The sequence below is a fragment of the Sinocyclocheilus anshuiensis genome, unplaced genomic scaffold, assembly GCF_001515605.1.
Source record: "Sinocyclocheilus anshuiensis isolate Anshui unplaced genomic scaffold, SAMN03320099.WGS_v1.1 scaffold590, whole genome shotgun sequence".
Lineage (NCBI taxonomy): Eukaryota > Metazoa > Chordata > Actinopteri > Cypriniformes > Cyprinidae > Sinocyclocheilus > Sinocyclocheilus anshuiensis.
In genome coordinates, this window is record NW_015544192.1 from 1,295,634 (window position 1) to 1,322,872 (window position 27,239).

The 27,239-nt window shown below is 37.1% G+C and overlaps 1 protein-coding gene across 1 annotated transcript in view; it reads left to right on the forward strand.

The window, feature by feature from the left end:
- LOC107696540 (CUB and sushi domain-containing protein 3-like) overlaps positions 1–27,239 on the forward strand; it is a 193,207-nt gene that overhangs the window by 9,448 nt on the left and 156,520 nt on the right. Inside the window, exons 3-13 of the mRNA XM_016496907.1 lie at positions 3,199–3,302; positions 3,652–3,764; positions 9,826–10,008; positions 10,957–11,283; positions 12,417–12,611; positions 13,101–13,239; positions 14,153–14,340; positions 14,489–14,677; positions 18,003–18,119; positions 18,813–19,028; positions 19,431–19,619. Coding sequence (XP_016352393.1) covers positions 3,199–3,302; positions 3,652–3,764; positions 9,826–10,008; positions 10,957–11,283; positions 12,417–12,611; positions 13,101–13,239; positions 14,153–14,340; positions 14,489–14,677; positions 18,003–18,119; positions 18,813–19,028; positions 19,431–19,619 — 1,960 coding nt within the window. The remainder of the gene's footprint in view (positions 1–3,198; positions 3,303–3,651; positions 3,765–9,825; positions 10,009–10,956; positions 11,284–12,416; positions 12,612–13,100; positions 13,240–14,152; positions 14,341–14,488; positions 14,678–18,002; positions 18,120–18,812; positions 19,029–19,430; positions 19,620–27,239) is intronic.

A 27,239-nucleotide genomic window follows, 5' to 3' on the forward strand; every position in this document is an offset into this window, starting at 1 on the left:
ATATGATCAGATATTATAAATATTGAAAAGAAATTTTTAATTTAGTGCAATATTTTGTCATTGCAACATTTTAGTGTAATTTTCACTAGCAACTGCAATTGGATTTATATTGTAAACCTACGTTCACTGTTATCCCACTGGTCACTATTGTGACCAACATTTTTACTCATTCTATGACCACACTCAACAAAACTGAATATATGTGAATTCATATATTAATACTAGACACCTTAAAGATAATGTGTACCAAAAATCTTTGTCATATCTTTGTTAACATACTTTACTAGTCTTTTTGTTTTGGAGCGTTGATGCAGTTATCATCTTCTCAAGGTGCAAACAGGAAATAAACTACTGGTCATGTGACAATTTGCACTAATCATGTGAAACTGCACATATTTCATTGAGACCCTTTATTTTTTCCATATTTGCAGGAAGTGCACTAAAACATCAGTCAGTAAGGTTTTTAGAGCTTTATAAATGAAAACCTTTTTTACGTCCGGTGGGATTAAACGGGTTAAGATAATTCCTATAAATTCAAGTCAAAGTCAATAAATTCAAGACTCTTGACAAGACGAATAAAATAACATACAATTGTGTGCAGACTACACTTTTATTTGTCAGCCTTTCTCTCTTTCTTTCAGAAGCGGAAAGATTCTGGAAACGAGATCTAAATTTAGCGGGAACGGTTGGGTAGGGAAGAAAATTATTCTAAGTGGACAACAGGTGAACAAAGAGCGAATATATAGCGGGAGCGGGTGGGTGCGGAATAGAACCTTGCGGGAGCGGGACTACAAAAAAACAGTCCCGCGCAGACCTCTACTTTGCAGCAACCTTGTAATTTTCTTACCAGTGGTCAAATGATGGCTTATGTTTTCATTCTTGTTTTTAAACTGCATCTGTGAAATGCTTGGTTAATACTACAGCCATGAGTCCACGCTGGCAGTAAATCCCAGCAGGATTGTGTGACAGTTGAAGTAGTCTGTTTTAGAGAAACCAGTGATCCCATCTCTGTGAACTTAATCGGTGGAAATGACACTATGAACAGCCCTATGGGAGCTTGACATCCTGGCAGTGTGTTTTCTGTTTTCACCTTGAGGAAGCATCAGATCCCCTTGTGTCTGTGTATATTGTTACATGTTTGTGCGTTTGGAGGAGTTGCATTGCCATTCTTTGTGATTAGACGTGAATGTTGAGCCGACAATATAATATACTTTTTTTCCAATGCACATACACTAACGTTCAAACGTTTGTGGTCAGTAAGATTTCACCAAAGCTCATTTAATCGATCAAAAGTACAGTCAAAAAACAGTAATATTGTGAAATATGATCAGATATTATAAATATTGAAAAGAACAGCATTTATTTGAAAAAGGACATTTTGTAAAAACTTATTGTTGGAAAATAATAGTAAGTTCATCCCCAAAAAATTCCTACTTACTGAATTTTAATTTAATTTAACAGTGGCTTGTGGGTCTGATTCCCAGTCAACATGCAAACTGCCAAATTGCTTGCTTGGTGCTTTGGATAAAAAGCATCTGTTAAATACATAAATGTAAAATGGGGCATGTTCCGTTTTTCTTAGACGGAGACATAGTAACATGAACTATCACAAATAAGAAAGAAAAATCCCATTTATATGAGCACATTATATTGTTTATTTATTTTATTTTTGTACAATTTCATGACTGGATTTACTTACGAAATACTTGAGACCAATAATTGCCTCTAATGCACATTTTAGTGTGTATATCAATGTGCGCTTGTGTTGGTGTCGCTTTGGTGTTTGTGTGTGTATGGGCTTCTGTCTCTTACACTTGTTTGAACAGCATCAGGCCAAACAAGATTCGTTTTCTGAATGCCGTTTGAAAAGTGATTAGCTTTTAAAAAACTGGATTAGCTTTTAAAACAATCACCCGTCAGAATGACGCATTTTAATTTTTGATGGAATAGACCTGCCTGTACTGTATATCAGTAAATGCACTGGAGCATTTTCACTGGCCTCTCTGCTCCATTGTAAAGTCATAATTCTGCTCTATTACCTTTTTCTCCACAATTCAATACTCTGGCCTCAGCACCTCACTCACTCTCTAACCAAAGCATTAGCTTAAGACTCCAATCACCATGACAACCGCAGGCAGACAGGCTGGGCAAGTCATTGAATACAAGTTCCTGTTTTGATGTGTAGTGCGGCTGATCTGGCATCAGGTTTATGGATTATTCTATGCTGGTATGCTTAATATTTGATATCCAGACAATAGACTGCTCCTAGATCAGCTATCTCAAGTCTCATTCCCAACTATTTCGTCCTGTTAAATCCTGCATCTTTGCTGCAGCGCTGCGTTTGTTATTTGGTGACCTTTATTGAGACAGGGACTCTGGAGTATTTTGTATTCAGTTACATGGAAAAACAACTTTATTATCTGTGCCGAGATGCTGTCTGAGCATCAATCATCAGTGCTAAGCCCCGGCTATGGTGAAGAGCCCATCGTCATGGCAACTAATTCCACCCAGTACTTCTCAATGGGTTAATCAATATAGAAAGTTCAGGTCTCTCCATATGCCTGTGGCTCTTCCACACCGCTAGTACGTTTCTAAAGCCTTGGTCCTCCTTTCCGAACTCCCAGTTATCCAAGAGATGCTCTAATCTTGAAATAACTACATCTGAATTAATCAATTAATTGTGCTGCATGTAATGGGTATAATTAGTCTGACTTTTGCATATTGATTTTTTTCTTTCATAAGGATCAGTTTCCCACAGGACCGAGAGAAAACTGGAAGCACAAAGGGGGGAAATAAATGTATAAATGTCCAATTTAAACTATAATTGCTAAAAACCGTAGTACTAAAAATAATAATAACCTTGACTGGTTGGGTTATGATTATATTCTTCAGTTGAGCACTATAAAAACAGGTATGTCAAACAAACTAAAAATTCAAATTTTAATTTGTTTGTTTAGTAGAGGCAAGTTCATCATCCATGAACGCTCAAAGCAAACTGGAGTACAATTTTGACAAACGTTTTCTGGAAAATAAAGGTGGAGTTTCTTTATTCTCTCCAAAATTCAGTAAAGAGAGTTTTGGCCGTCTTCTCTCTCTCTGTTTCAGTCTGCTGACAGGATTCAGTTATGCAAGATCCATAAAGTTTCATTCAGTTCATTTGACACATCACTAAGCATTATGCCTCATTTCTGCCGACAGGTGATTCAGATTAACTTTGAGGAGTTTGACCTAGAACTGGGCTATGACACACTAACCATCGGTGATGGAGGGGAAGTAGGAGATCCGAAAACCATTTTGCAAGTGTGAGTTTCTTATCCACCATCTGGGAGGTTTACAATCAAATATTTGGCCTCTATGATTTTGCTTTTTGACCTTTAAAGACATTTTGTAGACAAATAAAAAATTGTGCCTACGAATGATTATTTTTTATTTTTTATAAAATAAATTACTGCTAAAGCATTGAAATATGATGCATTATAATAAATTATAATGAAACTAATTCTTAGTTTCGACAACTTGATTATTATTTTAAAATATGCAAAAATAGCAATTAGTAATGAGCAGGCGTGTTCAGTCTTTTGTCTGGTAGTGTGCATTCAGTATGATGTGCTTCTGTTTTGTTGGTGTGTCTAATCTCTCTCTTCTCATAAGTCTGACAGGCAGCTTTGTTCCCGACCTCATCGTTAGCATGACCCATCAGATGTGGCTTCACCTCCAGTCTGATGAAAGCGTGGGATCTATAGGATTCAAGATCAACTACAAAGGTACCTGAAAGCATCTGAATATTGTATAGTCGCTTTGGGAATGGTCTAAAAAATAACTAAAAAGCAAACAGAGTTGTTCTAAGAAAATTAAATGTCAGGGTTATGGTTTACTCGATCTTGGTTATTGGGGATAACCACACTATATAAATGTTAGACTTGTTCTGGTTTGTTTGTTTGTTTGTTTGTTTCATTTATTTAACTGAAAATATATATAACTGTTCTTAATCAAAATTATTTGTAAAACAAATAGTTTTGTGACTCTGGCAATTGTCAAGGTCAAATAGAGGAAGTGTGGCAGAGTGCAAAAAAACAAAAACATTTGCAACTGCAAACAAACAGAAAGGGAAAACAGGGCTGACCAAAATTGTACAAACAACCTGTCTGGCATAAGCCCAGATTCAATCAAATGTCCAACCTTCATCCTTGTTTTCTGATCGAGTGAGAAAGTGTTTTTCACATCCACTGCAAAGCAGTTTAGACATCAAAAGACCAGACATTATTTACCTGGACATGTCCACTATTTCCTGCATGAGTATTCAGCATACATTCTTAGTAGTCAGTGTGCGTAAAAGCGAAGCAGTTTCCACAAATCACTTCAGTGGTCTCTGCTGAAAGCACGGCAACTAACTTTCATCCCGAACACATGAGCTACATTCACTTGATCGAAGCAGCAATCCCTAGAAAACCCATATCTTTGATTATCTCTCCTCCCTCAAGGTTTTGTAATAAATTAGTGTCGGGGTGATGAACAGGGTGCCATTCAGTATAATGAGAGAGACTGACTGAGGTAGACAGAGAAAGAGTCAGAGAGAGCAAATGAATCCCCTTAAGTGCAAGACCAGAGAGAGAGAGAAAAAAAACAGATTACTGTATGATATCCCTAGGAGAGACTGGCAAAACATTACAGATTGTATTAGATTTGTCTTTTTTCGTTTTTCTTCTCTACGCCTATTATAATTCATCCTATATACGCCACAGACAAGCACAGTGGCTTTGTTTCTTAATTTTCGATTTCTAGGTAGATCTAATTGGTCCCGTCAATCATAAATACGTGACAGTCATACATGAAGTAATAAAAAAAAAAAAAATTCTATAGCTTGGACATACATAATGTAGCACAAATGAGCTTGGTGGTTTTCAGTGTGCCACTATTATGGGCTGCAACACTTAAAATAGTTTGTTGAGCTTGATTATTTTGAGCTATTTATTTATATTTTTATTATATATATATATATATATATAGTGTGTGTGTACCTGGTATTTATCTCCAAATGTCCCCACAAGGATAGTAATACTAGTACATTTTGACCTTGTGGGGACATTTTTGAGGTCCCCATGAGGAAACAAGCTTATAAATCATACAGAATGAGTTTTTTTGAGAAAGTAAAAATGCACAAAGTTTCCTTTTAGGGGTAGGGTTGGTGTAGGGCAATAGCACATACGGTTTGTACAGTATAAAAACCATTACGCCTATGGAATGTCCCCATAAAACATGGAAACACAACGTGTGTGTGTGTGTGTGTTTTTATATTTATTTAGATGTATTGTAGTTCAAAATATTGTTAATATATTCACTATTATACTGTCCTATTCCAGAATAGTATTATTAGAATTATTCTAATAATATGGAACTGTTCTTACTGAAAGAATACCATGGGTTTAACATTAAGTAAGGTTGAATGAGATTTTGAATGTCAGATTCTGTTATATAGATTGTGTTCCAAAGCATAGATAAAATGAGAACACAATGAGGACACACATGATATATGATGTGAGTATTATATGTGATATATAATATAAATCAAGAGCCCTTTGAGGGATCCAGCCACAAAATGAACACATTAATAGTTCACAGCACTCATTCATTCAATGGAAGAAATATTAAAGTTTTCATTGTCTTGTTCCCCAGTAGTTCATTTACCTGTCAGGTCACGATTTTGCACAAAAGGGTCACTTCAACATGAAACAGATATTATATTATATTATATTATATTATATTATATTATATTATAAAATGATGATTTGAATGCAAAAGTTACAGCTTTTGGTAAGGTTTTGAAATTAATCTGTGAGGAGAATAGCCTAAAAATATACAGAAACTGAAGGCCATTTGATTTTACAATTTTCACAAAAGCATTGACACCAAGCCTGTCTTTTAATTTCCTTTCATTTGTATTTTAAATTTATTTTAAAGTGTTACACCAAGTGTTACCCATCATTTTATCTGGCACACAAACAACTTCATTTTTGAAAAAAATTTGTTGGCAGAATAAAGAACAGACAGACCTACGGCCCATTTTTGGGTCATGACTCGCTATTCAAGAAGCACTGCCCTAGAGCATAGAAGAGATGTAGTTTATCCCATCTAAGAGTGTACACTTACAATACAAATGCACTCCATTATGCTGACGTCTGTGACAAATGCATGATCTACATGGGTCATTACTTGTGTTTATGGTGACTAAAGTTTGATGGCTACATTTAACTTATTAATACAACTACATCTGTCATTTTCCGTTGATAAATGTATGCCCTTATATTTTACCTCTGAGGGTGCACTGTGTTCTTATTTCTTGTGACAAACCTAATGATATAAAAACAACACATTTACTTGATCCCAAAGGTTCAAATTAACAAATTAAAAGTGTAGACAGGCACTGCTGAAGTGTTACCATGATTTGTATTCATTACCATGCAAATCGGCCTATTATTCTTAACTCTGGTGGTATCATTGTTATTTAGGCCTATATGCCTTTTGGCATATAAACTAATATATATATATATATATATTTATTTATTTATTTATTTTAAAAGAGAACATCACTCAGTTAAATCAAGGCATCAAGGCTTTTGAACCTTTTTGGACGGACTTTAGATGCTTATTTTTCTAATAATATTTTCCTTGAGCACATTTTAATGTATTATTCTTTAATGCCTCTCTATACAGTAGACTTTTATTTTGGTGTCTATGGCTGCATTTACACTGGCACAAAAATGTTTTGCTCACATCCGACACAGATCGGAATTTGTTGCACACATGTAAACACAAAAATCCGCACGAGATCCGATTTTTTCGCATCTGATCGGAGCCACTTCCAAATGTGGATTTTGATCGGATACATATCCGATATCTTGACATCCGAACTATGTACATACCAACACACATACCCGATTTCCCGCAGAACTCCCACTAGACGTGCATGTGCTCGCATTTTATTTAGATGGAAACTTTATGTAGGCTATAAGAAATTGCACATTCAAGAGCTGGTTTTCAACCCCTGCCCCGTGAATTTTATAAAAACAACAGCTTTGCTAAAGCTACATTATATTTCTTAGCAATGACGTGGTAACTTTCACTTGTTAGCAAGCTTCACTCTCTCTATCCATCCATCCATCCATCCATCCGGCGCTACTTTATTTCACTAAATAATTCTACGTCTAACAAGCTGTAGATAAATTAGCCTAACAAATGGAAATTACCGTTATTTTCCGTTATTTATCCGTTCAGTCAGATTTTGTGCTGCAAAACATCCAGGACAGCTGTTGTCCATGCTGGCAAATAATAATGGCCACTTGACGTGTATTATATAAATAATTTTAATAGCACGGCCATTCAGAACTCAAGGGTCTACCATGTGCATAGTAAAGCGATCATTGACTATCATTTTGGCTGGGAATTATGTAAACACAGATAACGGATACCAGTCGTGTCTAAAGTGCATGTAAACAGACGGGTCAAGAAATCGGATATGGTCAAAAGATCGGGTCTGTGCATTAAGACTTGCAGTGTAAATGCAGCCTGTAATATCTCCAAACATGGAGTCTTTGATAACTTGGTGTAGGTGTGCTAGTTTTATATGTATAGCCAAATTCTCTGTTTAGCTATCCTCCATTTGATGTTGGTAGACTTGTACCTCTGCTTCCAACTTAAAGACGGCAAGTTTGACTTTGAACATTGAAGAGACACAGCTGTTATGGAAAGAAATTAGTGGTGAATTTGAATGTAGACCGAATGCCTGATTACTGACTGTTACCGGTTACAAGAGTTTTAAAATGGCCTTTTTTAAACTTTTGGTTGAATAATTCAGAGAGGAACAATCTACTCAAGTTTTTCTTAAGCGATAGTGCTTATGTATTACTGAAGTTTTTTTTTTTTAGTGCAGTTTGCCATTGATTATCCATAGCTGAACTCTGTGCTTAGGCACAGTTTCAATGCACCAGCATATGGCCACGCTCATTAACATCCCTTCTTTTAAAGATAATTGTGTTTGTATTCCGTATGGCCAGAACGCTTCAGTATCTTCAACATGCTTTAAAAACCTAATTTAATTGAATGCTTCAAAGAAATAAAACCAGAGATCCGCCTGGGAGTTTGCCTGTGTGTACTTGACTCATGTGACTTGTGTTTTAGAAGTACCTCGTTTTGTGTCTCGACTCCAGATAAAACTCGACTTTGCGATAATGAGGACTTTCTTTAGAGAGATAAAGTCAGCATTATTGAAATGAAACAATATCCATGGGATACACAAAGGGAGAGATAAATTACTTGCCATTTTCCAATGAATAAGAAATGGTTTTGAGATTAAATTTATTTATAGGCTTTTATGTGAAGGCCGGCTTAATGAGTCCTGCTATATGGTAAATGCTTGGAATGCTTTTTGATGTATTACATGCTAAAGTTCACTGATACTTTGTAATTCCCCGGCTGTTTCAGGAAGAAAAACACAGGTCCCAAACTTCCCCTGTGTGGGCTGTCTGTGCTTACATATACAGAATCAACCTTTTGGATTTGATTGGATAACTTGTTAACACAATTGATCTTCACAGAGAGGTCCTCAGGCTTGCAAGCGCACAGAACCCCATCACATTAAGCGCCGTGAGAGAAGCGTAGGGGTGCACATCTGACACGCTGACCTTATGTTGGAGTGTAGCACTGTCCGTGATTATTCACACACCATCAGCTCCTACAGACAATTTGTACTCTATTTTTTGCCTCATCATAAATACAAAGCAGTAAATATGGCCTAACCTTCCCCTAGCCACCCTCACGATTGACCAATGGAGTAAAGCATTGTGGTAGTCATAAAGAGACTGTCATGTCGGAAATTAATGCCATACATCAAGCACTGGCCAAAGACCTCCATTATACCTCAGGAGAAATCCCCTTCCTACATGTTCAAACTTTGATTTGGCTTTAAATTAAATTTAGTGGAGGGTTTTTTTTCTCTCTCTTACCAGCCATCCTTTGGCAAATCCTCAAGCATCCTTATTCGGAACAGAGTTCATAGTTCAGTTCTGCATGGCCGTGCAAAATGTCTGGGAAGATGTATTGCCCATTCCAGCAGCCTGCCGCCCACTGAGTCAATTCTATGCAGATGGAAGGTGTTATCTAGGTATAGTGACCCCCAGACTTGGTTTTTGTACTCATGGTGGGAATGTCCTGGACGGCCGACTCTACCATCGAAGGGTCCAGGTGCTGGAGCTTATCTAGGCTGAACAGAGAGTTTTGGTGGCATTCTGTTCTGGTCAACTTCCCTTAAGTGCTGCAAGGTTCAGAACACCATGAAATCAGTCCATCATTGGATTTTTGCAGTGCGATTCAGTGCCAGTTTCAAAGCTGCAGTTCAGTAATTTGCTATAAGTCTGTAGATTTATCTTGCACTTTAACATGGAGAGGAAGTGACAGTTAATTTCTCTTAACTAGCTCAACCACTAAGACTTCCTTGAGCCAGAAGCTGCACCAGAAAGATCATGCTATCTGATTAGCATTTTTTTTCCGGTCAACAAAATTGCAGTCAAAGCAACCAGGTTAATGGAAATTAATGCTGAATTATTTATTATTGACATTTTTATTTAGGATGATTGTAGTTTTTATAGTGTTATCATAGTTTACTTTTCAGTTTACTGTTGTTTTTGTTCATTCATATATACACTGTATATACTGTATATAAAGAATTTTTTTTTTCAACAGGGAATAAAAAGTTTGTTCCTTAAACTGCAGCAGTGGAAAGAGGAAATGTGATGTTTAGCAATCACTATTATTTACATCCTTTCTCTGTAGAAATCGACAAGGAGAGCTGTGGGGACCCAGGCACCCCTCTGTATGGGATGAGAGAAGGAGATGGATTCTCTAATGGTGACATGCTACGCTTTGAGTGCCAATTTGGATTTGAGCTTATTGGAGAGAAGACAATATCCTGTCAGAACAACAACCAGTGGTCTGCCAACATCCCCATCTGCATTTGTGAGTACTGTCAATGCTACTATACGTTGCAGACTGATTAATTGCTTTAGAAATGTTTTTCCTGTCCTAGTTTGGTGCTATCAACAGTTATTATTATTATCAGTTATTATCATTTTACTGTGTTAATCAGGAAGATTTTGCTACATTTAAATTAGTGTTTGTTTTATATCCTCAAATCTATTCTATTTCAAGAAGCACCATCATGAATTTTGTTAAAATGCTTTTTTCCCTTTTCAAGGTGCTATAAAAAATAATGCAGCAAACTTTTTTTTTTTTTTTAAATGATGGGAGCCATATGTTAGCTGACCAGAGGCAGATATGGAAAGTGTTTAGGAAACAAGTTTGAAAACAGTCATTAGTTGTGACGCTAGTGGCATATAAATCACACACTTCATCTTTTTTTCTGTCAAATTTTTCATGTTCCATAAGAATTTCCTAATAACTGGATTTTATTAACTTTCCTGTCTTTGCCTTTTCTTCCAAATGTATGCAGAAATCTCTGAGGCAGCTGAAATAATTGGCTTATATACAGCCAACCTGGAGACTTCTTCAGCTGCAGTGACATCTGCTATATTTTGATACTTCACCTGTAGGCTATTTGCTTAAAAAAAACTGCATAGCTGAAATTTCTCCACGTCTAATTGGAAGATTGAACAAATCAGCTCTATTTATAGCCTAAAGTCCATCTATGTCATGAACGCAGTTTGTCAGAAAGCGCAGAACCTAATCAACAGTGGAGTGACAGTCTCCATATGGCATATTAAACGCATACACATGGCTAAGTGCTGTATCATTTACGCTGATGTATGATGTGGCATGTTTTTATATGTTGCCGGCTGCCGGGGTGTTTTTTTCTCAGTCATTATGGGGGAAAAAACATTTTAATATGAACGTAGTTACTTTAATCTTTAGTTAAAAATTAGCAGCTATTCTGTTCTGTTCTTTCAGTTCCCTGTCTTTCAAACTTCACTGCACCCATGGGCACAGTCCTCTCTCCGGATTACCCAGAGGGCTATGGGAACAACCTTAACTGTGTATGGCTGATCCTATCAGAGCCTGGCAGCCGTATCCACTTGGCCTTCAATGACTTTGACCTAGAGGCTCCATACGACATCCTGACCGTGAAGGATGGAGAGATGCTTGACTCGTCTGTGCTTGGCCGTTTCACTGGGGCGGAGGTGCCATCCCACCTCACCAGCAACAACAACATTCTCCGGCTGGAGTTCCAGGCTGACCACTCCATGTCAGGCAGAGGTTTCAACATTACCTACACCAGTGCGTGTCCCACCTTTGGATTGGTTTCTAATCTGCATTATGTCTGCATGGGGCATTTGTTAAGCATATATGAAGCATGAATTCTGCATGAGACACAATGTTCGTTTTAAACATGTAATCTAAAACAGGAAATTAAGAATCTTATCTTTGAGTAATATGTTTTTACAGTATAATTGACAGCACAGTACAATAATTTTCATAATGTGATGAAAGTATCAGCTGCTTACAATAATTATTCAAAAAAGTCAATACAATACTTTGTCATAATTTGTCTTTTGATAAATGTCCTTTATATTTAGTCAATATTCTTTAAATTTGTGATAGGACAAACAAACAAAAATGAAAGTGTCTATTAACGTCCACTTCCAGGCATGTTAAATACAAATACATCTGTTCCGCCAGCGCACTAAATCTCCCCTCCGCCCCACATTAGCACATACATGACTTTAATCTACACAATGACTTCTTGATGGTCCTTCTTAAAGGAGATGTGAAGTGGCACGATAATCCATCAAAGTCCTTAAAGTAGACATCGGTTTGCATGCATATTTGGTGCGCTACTGTAGTCGTTAAGGCGGAACGCTAATATCGAGTTCTTTAACAGACTGACACTTAACTGTTGTCTGTTAAGAGCTGTCAGTGTCCTGATGGAGCACGTTAAATCTGTATTCATTCTGACAAACATCATGTCCTTCTTGTAGGCCTTTCCTGTCACTAGACATCCATCAGGCACTCAGGGTGTTGTGGGGACAGCCTCATTCTTGGCCAGTCGCCTTGGGCCTCTATATATGCTTCATGGAGTTATTATAAAAACAGCTGGAAGGTCAATGACACTAAGACTAATAAACAAAGCCTTGAGTGGAAACCTGTCCTAAAAAGTACCAGAAATCCTCATATTTCGAGTGCAAGGTAAATTGAAGTGCACCACCTGATATTGCGTGAGTCCCACCACCTGGGAGTGTCTTTCAAACTTGTCAGCTTTCTAACAACCTAGTTTTTAACTCATCCACTTGTTAAAGTGATACTTTTTTTGTTAGCGACATTGTGGTGTCATAAATGCTTTGACTACCCAGAAAACCTGTTCATGACACTTCCAATTCTAGAATACTATCTTATGTCATTCATTCTTACAGCATTTGGCCATAATGAGTGTCCGGATCCGGGAGTCCCCCTGAACGCCAGACGTTTCGGTGACAGTTTCCAGCTAGGCAGCTCCATCTCGATCATCTGCGAGGATGGCTTCATTAAGACCCAGGGAGCAGAAACCATCACTTGTGAGCTGAATGGTGGCAAGGTGATGTGGAGCGGCCCCATCCCAAAGTGTGAAGGTATTTATTAGGGCCAGTTGCCACCAAAAGTAGACAGGAGTCCCCAATAAGTGGACAGTTTTCAGTGCCTAGTTTTTTATGTGACTCTAAATGGAATCGACAGTCACCTGTGGGTCACAGAGACGGGGGTTAATAAGGCATGTAAACCAGAGGGCATGTGGTGGTGAGCAGCCTGTCATCTGTCGTTAAAATCCTTGTCAATCCCTCGAATTTCGCTCAGCATGTTTCTAATTCTGCTGTAACACTATTCATATGGTCAGAGGAATAGAGTGACAGACTAACAGTGTCGCCCACCAGCAATTTTAACACCTTACTGTAGATTACGTGGGATTGTAAATATGTAAAGTGAGGTATAATAAACAGTCAGTTGGTCTTATTTAACTGGTCTTAAGTACAGATACATGTGATTATAGTTAAAATAAAAACAAAAGCTGGCTTTATGTGAGTCAACTAAAATGCGTCTCCGTTAACCCTCTGTTCTTTCTACAGCTCCCTGTGGAGGCCACTTCTCAGCTCCTAGTGGAGTTATTTTATCTCCTGGGTGGCCTGGTTACTACAAAGATTCGCTCAACTGTGAGTGGGTCATAGAGGCTGAATCGGGACGCTCCATCAAGATCACGTTTGAGAAGTATGCTTTTTTTAATTTGAATAGATATTGTTGCTTTTGTACATCTATATAACTAAATGATTCTGTGAAAATTTGAACTTTTTGAATTAGAATTTTCCAACAACAAAGAAATCTGTATACTGTAAATACACTGCCATTAAAAGGTTTAGGGTCAGTACGTTTTTTTTATTTAGCAAGGATGCACTAAATTGATTAAAGAGATTTCGATTTCAAATAAATGCTGTTCTTGAGACATTTTTGAAATCCTGAAAAAAAGTATCACCGTTTCCACAAAAATAGTAAACCGTACAACAATGTTTTAGCATTGATAATAATTAATGTTTTGAATTAGAATTTTCCAACAACAAAGAAATCTGTATACTGTAAATACACTGTCATTAAAAGGTTTAGGGTCAGTACGTTTTTTTTATTTAGCAAGGATGCACTAAATTGATTAAATGAGATTTCGATTTCAAATAAATGCTGTTCTTGAGACATTTTTGAAATCCTGAAAAAAAGTATCACCGTTTCCACAAAAATAGTAAACCGTACAACAATGTTTTAGCATTGATAATAATTAATGTTTCTTGAGAACCAAATGAGCATATTATAATGATTTCTGAAGGATCATGTGACACTGAAGACTCGGGTAATGACTGCTGAAAATTCAGCTTTGCCATCACAGGAATAAATTACATTTTAAAATATATTCAAATAAAAATCAGTTGTTTTAAGTTGTAATAATGTTACACAATATTACTGTTTTTTTGTTGATCAAATAAATCCAGCCTCGGCGAGCATAAAAAAACTTTTTTTTTTTTAACTTTTAAAATCTTATCGACCCCAAAGTTTTCAACAGTAGTGTATAATAAATATGATAAAGTTGTATCATTGTCAGCAAGGACATTTAATTATTGTCTGTTTTTCCAACCAGATTTCAGACAGAGTTGAATTGTGATTTCCTGGAGCTTCACGATGGGCCCAATCTTCTCTCTCCTTTAATTGGCTCCTTCAATGGCACCCAGGTGCCTCAGTTCCTTTTCAGCAGCGGCAACCACCTGTACATGCTTTTCACCACTGACAACAGCCGCTCAAACAGTGGCTTCAAGATCCTGTATGAAAGTAAGTGTACAGTAAACTTTCCAGTTTCAAAACTTGCCATTTAAAAGCAACTTGTGTTAATCTAGAGCACCAGCAAGCAATAAATACAGTAAGTGAAACGCTCTCAAAATACTTTTCTTCTAAGTTTCATCTGTTTTGCTATTCCTAGGCGTAATGGTAGATGCCTACTCTTGCCTGGATCCAGGGATTCCACTCAGTGGGCTTCGTTACGGTCAGGACTTCTCCATCGACTCCACCGTGTCCTTCGGATGTGACTCAGGCTACCGCCTCAGCCACGAAGAGCCATTGGTCTGTGAAAAGAACCACTGGTGGAGCCACCCACTACCCACCTGTGACGGTTGGTCTCCTGAGACATACGTAGTAAAAAAAAAAGAGCTGTTAAGCTTAGTGGCCTACTGACCAATGAAACGTAAAAGAAAAAAGGTGATGTATTGATTTACATATCGAATAAAAGAGGTTTAGAGTCAGTGACAAAAAGGGCTTAATAGACCGTATTACTAAAGCAAGACAGCGCTAAACAGCAGGCTTGTGCTGGCAATGAAACTTCTGCTCAACCCTGGATGAAAGACGTTACCTATGTCTTACCCCGTCAGAGCTCCTTAGGCTGCCTGTCCTTCGGCTATTTGATTACGTTCTTTCGCTTTGCCTTCTCTAAGGCAGCTAAACTGAAACAATGTGATTCAATGCAAGGCCATTAGCCCATCGCTGAGGTGGACTCTGAGAGGCAATTTGCTGTGAAGGCTGCTTCAGCTGATAGGAACTGATGCGCTCACCAGATTAGACATCCAGGGGCACTTTTTACTGCGCACAGTCATCTCACTTCCATGGGCTCTAAATGCAGCATACATTAGAGACATGCACCTGCCTGTACTGCTGTCTCATGTAGCAGAGTTCTGTCTGATACTGTAGATCCGTCCTCCACTGAGCACCATGCAGTGTTTAAGATATAAAAAAAGCATATTTGTGCTGATACAATTCAAGCATGCATTGTATGAGGTGAGAGAGATGACGTGACATTTTTAACCAATATGAGTATTTTCCTATTCCAAGAAATAGCTCAGGCAGTTATGAAAGTCAGGCTGTTTTTGTTTTTTTATCATCAATTTTGTAGAATTTTTTTCTTTTATTAAGCTCCATTTTGCACAAATATTTCTTATTTAAATATAGGCTACAGCATCTCAGCGGCGCTACATAGGAAAAGTGGTTTTGAAAATGGGTAGATGGATGAATGGAATTGTACAAGGCATATTGTAAACTGTAAATTGAATGTTACTTATTTTTACAAAAAAAGGCTTTTTGAGTTTTGGCTCACTGTAAATATACAGCTTAATAACAGCTTTATCACTCAAATCCTGATCATGTTACTTGTAATGGAAAGAACTTAATGGAATTAAAGTGGGAAAGTGTTTTTCGATACAATTTTTTTATGTTTTTAAAACGTATCCAATGCTCACCAACGCTGCAATTATTGATCAAAAATACAGTAAAAACAGTAATATTGTGAAATATTATTACAGTTTAAAATATCTGCTTTCCATATGAATATATTTCAAAATATAATTTATTTCCTGTGATGGCAAAGCTGAATTTCGGCAGCCATTACTCCAGTCTTCAGTGTCACATGATCCTTCAGAAATCATTCTAATATGCTGACCTGGGGCAAGTTCAAGCTCAAACCGGTGTGCACCGTTTTGCTACGGTTTCCGGTTTGAACAACATGTTTCCTGGAAATTTAAAAAAAAAACGTTTTGCCCCGTTTTTGTCGGGGCTGAACGCAGCCCTGGTGTGCTGCTTAATACTTTTGTGGAAACCTAATACATTTTTTTTTTTTTTCAGGTTTCTTTGATGAAAAGAAAGTTCAAATGAACTATTTGTTTGAAACAGAACATTGTACATTGTAACATTGTAACATTGTAAATGGCTTTACTGTCATTTTGATTGTTTAAAAAAAGGGAGAAAAAAAGAATGAATTATTTTAAAGGCACAATATGTAATTTTCGCCGCTGGAGGGCGCGTATTCAAAATAAACAAAGAGGCAAAGGCGTAGTTTGATGACGCCGTGACTGAGTGTGGAATCATGGGAGTTGTGTCTTCATCCCCACAGCTGATGCAATCCGACGGGACTCGGGCAGAAATCATGTTCATGGATGAGCTAATGGTTTGTTAGCGTAGTAAAATGAATCAGGGAACGAGTGTGACACACGGCTCGAAAGCAGCGGAGCTTTTATTATGCCACAGTCGACCGCTTCCGCTCCTTTCGGTCGTGCGTATGTGGGGGGAAAAAGCAGCACTGTTTTATCATACTAGATACATTTTAAAGTTCTGTTATAATGCTACTCTGTGTGGTCGTCACCAGTCTAATAAAACGCACAACATATTAAAGCGTTCCATGTTTTCTACAAAACAAAACCGGAAATCGAGGGTGTATGACGTCATTGGCAGGCGACTCAATGTCTCTATGGACACGCTCCGTGTCACTAGTTAAAATTGCTTATTTCTCTAGATTTAAACATTCTTCGAAACTTTTGGGATAATGTGAGTACACAAGTCAAAATATATAACACTGTTCTAGTGGTTTTTGGATATTTTAATAAAAAAAATCTTCCATATTGTGCCTTTAAGTAAAAAAAAATATATACTGACCCCGAATATTTGAACAATAGTTACAGTATGTAAGTGCTTAGACGTTTCAGTCACAAGGAACTAAGATACAAATGTTAATTCCAACCTGGTCTCATGGCAAAAACGTACCCGGGGGCACATTTTCGCGAGACGCGAAATACGTACCAATAAGTACATATCACTGCAGTTTCCAAAAGAAATTAACTAGAGGCAGTAAAACTCCGACACCTTTTATTCCTTTTCACACACATTAACAGTTTCGATTAATAAAGCGTAATTTTCGCACAATTACTTGAAGAATATCATATTATGACTTCAAAACTCTTTTAATTAATATGCTGGGAGATTTTAAAACTAATGCTTTTGAACGTTAGCACCGCACATATCCAGCTTCATATCTATGGGTTTTCATCGACGGTAGGTTTGTTCGGTAGCTCACGGAGACGTACATGAGAGGCGAGGAGCTCCGGTTCGACTCCCGTGTAGGCTAACTACGGTTCGACAAAACGGTTAAAATCTGCATGTAAGTAAGTTCAAATTACACGGTTGCATCAATAAATGGGTTTTATATCAGTTTTGCATTTGTTAACACTATCGGGTAGGTTTAGGTTTGGTGTAGGGCATATTTCCAACATGATAGAGCATTAACTTTTAGCGACAGTCCCCGGATATTTGAATTCTGAACCGCCGCAATACGTACCTGAAGCAACGTAATAAAAACACAGCAATACGTACCTATATCAACGTAATAAAAACGTGCCAGGGTTCACGTATTGAACCCGTGTTTTAGCGCCACTCAGTGGACATTTCTCTTTGAAACTGCGGCGAAACGTGCAGTAAGGTACGTAAAAACGGTGTTGCAGAAAAGCACCCAGAGGTAGCCTACGTATTTTTATGAGACTGGGTTGGTTAATTCACCTTTGACATGTTAACTGATGAGCCCAGTATATGGGCTGATAGAAGAATGAAATCCTTTGCATTTGCATATATTAATTTAAGTGAAATGTCTAAGTAAGTACCTTACTCCCTCTGCCATTTAGCACTCTGCGGGGGTGATGTTCGAGGACCGGGAGGCACCATCCTGTCCCCAGGATACCCTGAGGTCTATCCCAGCTCCCTTAACTGCACCTGGACTGTGGAGGTCAGCCATGGCAAAGGTAAAGCAGCAATTGATATACCTTAGCTGCAATTTGTTACCTACTTATTGAAAGTTAAGCATTCATTTTGACTGGCCAAATGCTAAAGAATAATATACAAATTGATAACTGGATGAAAAGCAAGATTCAAGAGTTTATCACATAGTCTTGCTAGAGCCAGCCGTAGGTACAAACTGTCATGAATACAGATTTAGGTACTTGTCCATGCCCTACTCTGAAATATCATTATACAACCTTTGAGTTCAGAATAATGAAAGTTCTTCTGAATTTTAATTTCCCATGGCTGCTAATGCATATCAATTTTGAAGGCCATTATGTTTAGTGGACAGATCAGTTGGAACTAAAAATACACTTTTCTCTTTCTGACACAAAGACAAAAAAGGGTCAGTATCAAATTTTCCTTTGTTCTACATGACCTCAGCCAAGGGCCATTGCTTAAATTCACAGGGCCCGAGAAAAGAGTTTTAATGAATGGGCCTCCCTTCTCCTGGGTCTAATGAGTTGGCTATACCCTTAGTGTGGCCCACAAGTCCCTCCTGCCTTATGTAATGAAGTTGACCCTTTATTATTTTCTTTTTTTGTCTTGTTTTTTCTTCTCCAAGCTCCACCAGACAGTGATGTCAGAAGTTGACCAAAAACTTGAACTATATTATTAGTTGGTTCAATTGTGTATTGCTCTTGTTTCCCCAATAGGCGTTCAGTTCACCTTTAACACCTTCCACCTGGAGGATCATCATGACTACCTCCTCATCACGGAGAATGGGAGTTTTGTTCAGCCACTCGCCCGCCTCACAGGTGCAGAACTGCCCTCGCCCATCAACGCAGGGCTCTATGGCAACTTCAAGGCCCAGCTCCGCTTCATATCTGATTTTTCCATCTCCTACGAAGGTTTCAACATCACATTTTCAGGTGAGGGATGTCCTGAGAATAGCCCCTCTGAAGGCCACAGGGACATTAGTTGAGTCCTCTTACAGTTTATACAGTATTTTCAGAATCAGGCTACTTTCCTACCTATTGTGTAAACATTTTAATATTTTTCTAAAACCCTAATGATTTGTGATAGAACTGGCAATGGTGAATTAAATAAAAAAATATGATTTTATATTAAAAACAGAAAAAAAATGTATGAAAATAATATATATATATATATATATAATAAAATGTATTTAAAAAAAATAGAGGCATAATAGAGGCAAAAAGAAAAGACAAAAACAATATAAATATTTTCATCTTTTCATGTTCATTGTTAACCTCCAACCCCTAATAAATATTACTTTTAATGTGTAATCTTTCAAATTCTGTTTTCCCCAGAATACAATCTGGAGCCATGTGAGGATCCAGGAGTGCCACATTTTGGGCGCCGTAACGGTTACAGCTTTGGCATTGGAGATACTCTTACATTCTCTTGCAATATGGGCTACCGCCTGGAGGGAGCACCAGAAATCATGTGCCTGGGAGGGGGTCGGCGCATGTGGAGCGCACCTCTGCCAAGGTGTGTTGGTACGTTGTCAGCTGTTTTCATTCATTTAAACTTTTATTCTCTTGATTCATTACCAAATGGCACACCACATGGACATATTGCTGATTCTAAAGAAAGATAATGCTGTAATATATATATATATATATATAATAAAATGTATTTAAAAAAAATAGAGGCATAATAGAGGCAAAAAGAAAAGACAAAAACAATATAAATATTTTCATCTTTTCATGTTCATTGTTAACCTCCAACCCCTAATAAATATTACTTTTAATGTGTAATCTTTCAAATTCTGTTTTCCCCAGAATACAATCTGGAGCCATGTGAGGATCCAGGAGTGCCACATTTTGGGCGCCGTAACGGTTACAGCTTTGGCATTGGAGATACTCTTACATTCTCTTGCAATATGGGCTACCGCCTGGAGGGAGCACCAGAAATCATGTGCCTGGGAGGGGGTCGGCGCATGTGGAGCGCACCTCTGCCAAGGTGTGTTGGTACGTTGTCAGCTGTTTTCATTCATTTTAACTTTTATTCTCTTGATTCATTACCAAATGGCACACCACATGGACATATTGCTGATTCTAAAGAAAGATAATGCTGACGTGTTCACTTTGACTGTGAAAAGCGCCTTTAATGATGAGCCTGTTTTTTATGGGGGATAAATCAGAGGGTTCAAACAGTGAATGGTTTAAAGCGACAGTTCACCTATAAATGAAAAGTCTGTCATTATTTACTCTCCCTCACATCTATTCAAGCTTGTATGACTGTATTCTTCATTGGAAGACAAAAAAAGAATTTTTGAAGAATACCCTGGCCATTCCTTTCAATATAATGCAGGTGAATGAAGTCTAAGGCTGTCACAATAAAAATAACATTAAAAAAGAATAATATGATTATTTTAATAATACACAATAAAAAAAGCACAATATATCATTAGAAGCACAATTTTTGAACCAAGTCATACAGGGTGAAATGAGGGTGAGTGAATGATGACATGAGCTTCCGTCCAAACATGGTCACATTCTTTGGTCGAGCCTGATTATGATTGGTTCCTGCTGTTTCCCTGGAAACACACACAGTCATTGTGTTGCCGTGCAGAGGGGTCACGTTTCCATTTTGGTTCCCAGAGCTAATAAACTCCAGGACAGGAGCAGTTTGCCACGCCAAACTTCCTTCACAGTTTCTTTCACAATTTAGCATGGCTAGCTCCTGCCGAGAGCATTTGAAGTGATTTAGTGCTGCTATTGTCATGTTTCAGTGTTTCTTGATTGTATCTCTCAGTGTATCTTGCTCACCGGTGTCAGTAAGTAACTCCTCGGCAATAAAGCATTCATCAGACGTAGACAGAGTGGGCTGAAGCGGCATCAATTGGAAGTTAGCCATGCATGTCACAAGACAGGGGCATAATCAAAATAGCAATTATAATAATGGAGAACTTTCAGAGGTTTGCTAGTGACTCTACACTCTTCTCTGGTCATGAGAGGTCACCGGCCATTTTTCACATTAATTTAATAAAATAATAACTGCATTTATCTTGGCTGTTTGTGTTCAAATGTATTTATTTATATTGTTATACCCTCAACCAAGAGGTTATTTCCCCACAATTCTCTTTCTGTGTTGCATTGTCCAGTGCTAGAAAACTAATCAGTTCTGGAGATCAAGGATCACGTCCAAATAAAGTTAGTACATCCAGTGGGGGGATTTATGTATGGACACCATGCTTCTTCCTGGAGGTGACACGGGGCACCTACACAAAAAAAGCACTCTTTTTTTTCACTCATTTGCTTGTCACATCGATTAGGGCTGATATGATATCAGATTTTCAATGCACGATTATCATGGCCAAAAGGATTCACAATAACAATATTATTGTGATCTATAAAAGTTCTGGAGAAAGAACCAATACTATCATCAGATTCATCTTTAATTTTATTTTGTGTTTTCTCTTTTTTAGCCAATGAATCACACTGAAATATGAGTGTAGGTAGACAGAGATAGAGCTTGTAACCATAACTATACGAAAGCGCACAACATATTCGGAACTTCCTGCAGACTGGAGCATCTAACGCATTTATCTATTTATAAAATCCAAAAAAAAAACTCCCACACTGGCGTGCAAACTTTTTTCAAGCATGTATAGACTGTCTCACTTTTGTCTGTCATCTCTGTATGGCAGTTGTAGCTACACACTGCATTGTTGTCTACTGCTTTTTTCTAGTTTATGACAGGTGGTGACCATCATTACATGTTGGAGTGCCAACGAAATTGTGTATTATAAACATAATATCAATCTTAAAATTCACAGTATGCTATATTGCAGCACCCCAAACATCAGTGAAATCAAGTCACCATGTGGGTCAGTTAACCTTAATCTTTGCCACATTTTTCACTCCTGATGAGTTTGCATCTTTGTACTGTAACACCTGGAGGAGCTGAGGGTATTTTTAGTTTTGGATTAAAACCATACCATCCACTTGAGGGGAGGTAGACAAAGGCAGTGTATTAACCAAAATCACTTGACAGTAGCACAGACCTCGGCTTTCCCTCCCATCCATCACAACTATCGATTTTACATTGCAAAATCGGTGGGGGTGGGGCTATCTGTTAGGTCTGACCAATGACCGACGAGGGTTTATTTATTTTTTCAGTTGCATTTGTTGATACTGGTGGCACCAAAATTACACAGCCCAGCTTTACACATTTAAAGTGCCTCCAATATGTTTGCTTTAAACAGTAACCTCACAGATCTGTTGAAGGAGAAAAATGTTAAAGCCAATGCAGAACCACGGAGAATGAGCCAGCTATTTTCCACCTTGATTTCTTTAATCTATTGCTTAAGATTAATCTTTTCCGCTGGTAAAGTCTCCTGCAGCATCCGATCTTTCTCTTATTGTGCTATTAATCATATGCGGCTGACGTTTATGAGTTGCGCCAAGCTTGTCCAATGGGTTGCAATAAGAATTACATTATCTGATCATACATTACGCTTTTTCTCATTCAGAGACCACAGGCCATCTTCCCTGACACATACTTACTGTTAACGTGAAGTTAATCGCTTAACTTGAGTGTTAACACATATTATGCAAGACAAGGTGCTGCTTTTGTATGGTTGAGATTATGCTGTGATAAATCATTATTACATCTCCATTTTAGCAGGCATGAGGTTTGAGATGTTAAGCACCTTGGGATTTGCTAGTAAAGCACTCACACAGATGGTTTGTTTTATAGATACGATTTGAATAGATTAAGAATGTCTATTTGTATCATGGTAATCACATTGTAAGTACTGACTTCATGTGTAAACGTTATTCATTTGCCAGAGGTCCAGATGTTGTGAAACATGAAGATATCAGTATCTCTATATAACCTCAGGCAGTGGTCTAATCAATGGGAAGCTGTCCAAAAAGGCTACATTTCAGTTGAAGTCATAACTCAAATGCAGTGCTGCATAATGCATTCATGCGCTTCGAACAAATAACCAAGGCTAAAGTCCTAAGATAAGGGCCCAGTCATTGATTTTAATATTTACTAATTTGTTGCTCATAAATAGTATAATAATTATAATGACTAATAATAGATTAGTACTCTGTGTCATGTAAAGTAAGGAGGATAGAGTGTTATGGCTGAATGTGACAGGCACTGGTTGTAGCTTTTGTTGCATGAGATTTTGTGATAGCAGATGGTGAAAATATATGGGGTTAATGGTAGAATTTTATGTAGTACTTGTAATAATACAATTGTTATTATTATTATTATTATTATTATTATTATTATTATTATTATTATTATTTTACTAGGGCTGAACAGATGGAGTGTACATTCATTGTTTCCATGATCACATGGACATTTTTTTATTTCTCATTTTTAAAAAAAACAATGCAGAGTAGCTCAATCTAAGCGTGCTGCTTACCTCATAAAAATTATGCTTTAGAATGTGCCAGACTGCTGATTTGCATGCTGGTACATATTCATCATAGCTAACGGCACAGATTGATAAATTGTGTTTCTGAGGGGAGTTGCTACCCAGTCACATGACTCTTAGTATATGATGACATGCTTTATGAATGTATAATCGCCTTATCAATTATTCATGCGAAATCATCCCTCATATCATTCGTAATTCATAATGTATTCTAAACTTTAATTGCAGCTGTGAAAAACTGTTCAATATGTTGATCCCCATCGATCTAGCTGGCAAAACTTTCATGACCGTCTCGTTTTCCACCATTTGTTAATTCCTTTTTCACTGTAGAGGAAGGATTTATCATTAGCATAGATATTAAAACTGTATTTTTAAGGCTTATTTGTTGCAAGCTATATCTTACAGGGCACGTCTTGTACATTTTTAATGCATTCAGCTTCAGTGCTTCTATTGTAAATGACAGGGAGAGACATTAACTGAATCCTCATGATTAAAGCACTTCTTGAGTTCAACATCTTGTTCTGTCTTACTTGTAAAAAAAAGTTTGCACCAATGACACGGTGCTAACGGGGATATTAATATATATTTATTCCCCATATGGGTGATTTAATATGCTCTTACGTATACAAACTCAAATGTATTATTCGTTCTTAATGTTTTATGTGTAATTCATGACTGTGTATTTTACAAAGCTGTGAGAGAGTGTGCATTGAGGTTACAATTTGTGCGTAAAAGAGATAAAAGCAGCTGCATTCCATCTGGAGAAGGGCCTGTAGGCCTGTGTATTGCTGATGGAAAGAACCTCCTAAAACTTGCACAAACTGTAGGATCACAATCTTTATTGTGTAATTGGAGCTAGCATACTAACTTGGCATGTATTCCCCACCAAAGGCCTTAAATGATTTCAGTAATTTAGCAAAGAAATATATGATTGAATCGATAATTGTCATGCAGTATAATGTTTTTTCTGTGTTATATGTCCTGGATTCATTATCTTTTTGTAACACATTTTCTAAAAAGCATTTCATGTCAGTTTTGATGTTTGAATTCAGAACCCTTATCCATACAGAGGTGTCCAAAAGTCTGAGATCACATTGGAAATGCTATTTATAATATAATAAAAATGTGAAGTGGTACACTAGAAAGTTTTAAGATTTTGAAAAAAAAAATAAGAACAATAATAATTAAAACAAAGGGAATATTAACAAATTAAATAAGAATTATTTAAGATTTAGCATTTTTTTCCAGGAACTATTTAAATATGTTTTCTGATAAATAAACAAATGTGCTGTTCACACAAGCAATGGCATTGCTTTTTTACCAGTAAGATTCTATTCACACATCAGTACCAAAAAAAAGAGATAAACTCTGTGATGTAATTCATCAGAAATCACATTTAAACGCTGCATTGTTTGCTTCATCTATCTGGATGAGGAGAAGCACTTTAATTTCATCTGTCCAATTTGACAGCATTTTATTATTTTAGTGATTGGCATAAAGGGATGATCACACAGAACTTAAAAACATGAGACACATTATAGGTACTATAGTCATGGGTGCACCTACGTTTTTCAGTCTGGTTCTCATAAGAGAACCTGGAGATTTGGTTTGGTCCTCACACTGCACATAGTGTAACCCATTAAATACAACTATAAAAAATGTATTAATCGTAGTGATAATATTGTTGCAGTTTATTTATTTGTTTTTGTTTTTTTTTAATAAAATAAACTAAATAATAAAGTGTGATAATACTATTATATTTTAAAATAAAAAGGGAGTATTAAATACAAATACAATATAGTAAATTTAAAAATAAAATGCTGATATTTACTAATTTTTCTTTTTTTTTTAATGAATTTTATTATTTTCAAAATTAAAATCATCGGGCTTTTATTTTGGCGGGTTGCCGGCAAGTAAGTATATGCGCTTCCAGGTTTAGCGCTGCCGACTGAAGCGCATCAGTGAATGAAATGTCACAGTTTTGCATTGTGCTTTGATTAATTTTTTTTTTAATAAAATAAACTAAATAATAAAGTGTGATAATACTATTATATTTTAAAATAAAAAGGGAGTATTAAATACAACTCTTTTATAGTAAATTTAAAAATAAAATGCTGATATTTACTAATTTTTCTTTTTTTTTTAATGAATTTTATTATTTTCAAAATTAAAATCATCGGGCTTTTATTTTGGCGGGTTGCCGGCAAGTAAGTATATGCGCTTCCAGGTTTAGCGCTGCCGACTGAAGCGCATCAGTGAATGAAATGTCACAGTTTTGCATTGTGCTTTGAGAACGGCAGCGGGTAGCCTAGATTTATGCTTTCAGTTTGAATAGAAATCTTATACAGTATGACAGTTTGTCGATCTAAAATGGTAATTGTGCATTAACAGCTGTCAACCATGTCGCTACGCAAATGCGCTGTCAGAACTTATTTACACAGGGCATTTCTTATTTTGGTCGCGCATGCGGACCGTCGGACCACTTATGTGCACCCCTGACTATAGTACACAATACATAGAAAAACAATCAAAAGCAGCAGCACTTGCTGTGAACCAGTATCATCTCTGACAGAGCATTATGATTGGCCCAAAGCAGACTTCTTACATCAGTGTGTCCAGACCTTGTACATGCTCATACCAGTAATCCTATTCTTTGTTCACACATAGCATCATACCGGTAATTTACTGTAATGTTAGAACTGCTCTTACCAGAAAACTGCAAGAACTGATTTAATGGCATTTTTTTAATGTACTGATTCACCAGTAAATGGAAACTAATTTGTGCAAAGGTGGGATTTCTATGCTCTGTAGCAAAAATAAATATTTTCACTAGTGGTTTTAGAGTTTCTGACCCCACTGTATGTTTCTGTCTTGCTAAACAAGAGCAGTGCCGGGCAGAGCATGCGAGCGGAGCGGAGCGGTAATATTTCCTTGAGAGCGCAGAGCGCCTTTCTGAAGATTCCGCTCCGCTCGCTCAATACGCTCGGCGCCGCTCGCTCAACCCAGAATGCCCTTTGGTGATTTGCTTGTTCGAGATCGAGAATCTGTAATAGTAGAGCAGTTATGGAGTTCAGATATTGTTTCAACGAAGTTGCAAGCCTTATACATAAATGTAAAGTAAAAATCAAAGTTAAGAATTAGCAGGGAGAAGAAACTGAGAGGGAGTGCCGGGAGACTGTTAAAGTTAGTAAAGATTCATATTGGAATCTGAAGCGGCACATTGCCAGAAAGCACGAGGATGTGCTACGCAAACATGGTGCAGCAAAAGGTGAGCTAGTTAGGCCTACATACCATAATAAATGAATAAACAGGTAGGCTAAGGTTATATTCGGTTGTACGGAGCTCCGATCATGACATGCAGACAAAATCACGGCCACGAATTTAGAATAGGCTAGTTCTCTTTTATGCTAGGACTACATTATGGCCACGAATTAAGAATGATTTTTTTCGTTTAGTCTAAATTATGGCCACGAATTAAGTATTCGTTCTCTTGTTTAGGCTTAGCTGCCACGAATTCATTCGTTCGTTCGTTGCCTAGTTTTAGTAGGCCTAAATCGTGCAACGAATTATTATATTTCGTAATTACTTATTAAAATCATTATTGCTTAAAATTAATAAATAATAATAAATTAATTAAAAAAATAATAAAACCTGCTGACGTCGTAGAAACGAATTGTTAATTCGAATTATATTCGGAGCTCCGTAGTTATTAAATAAT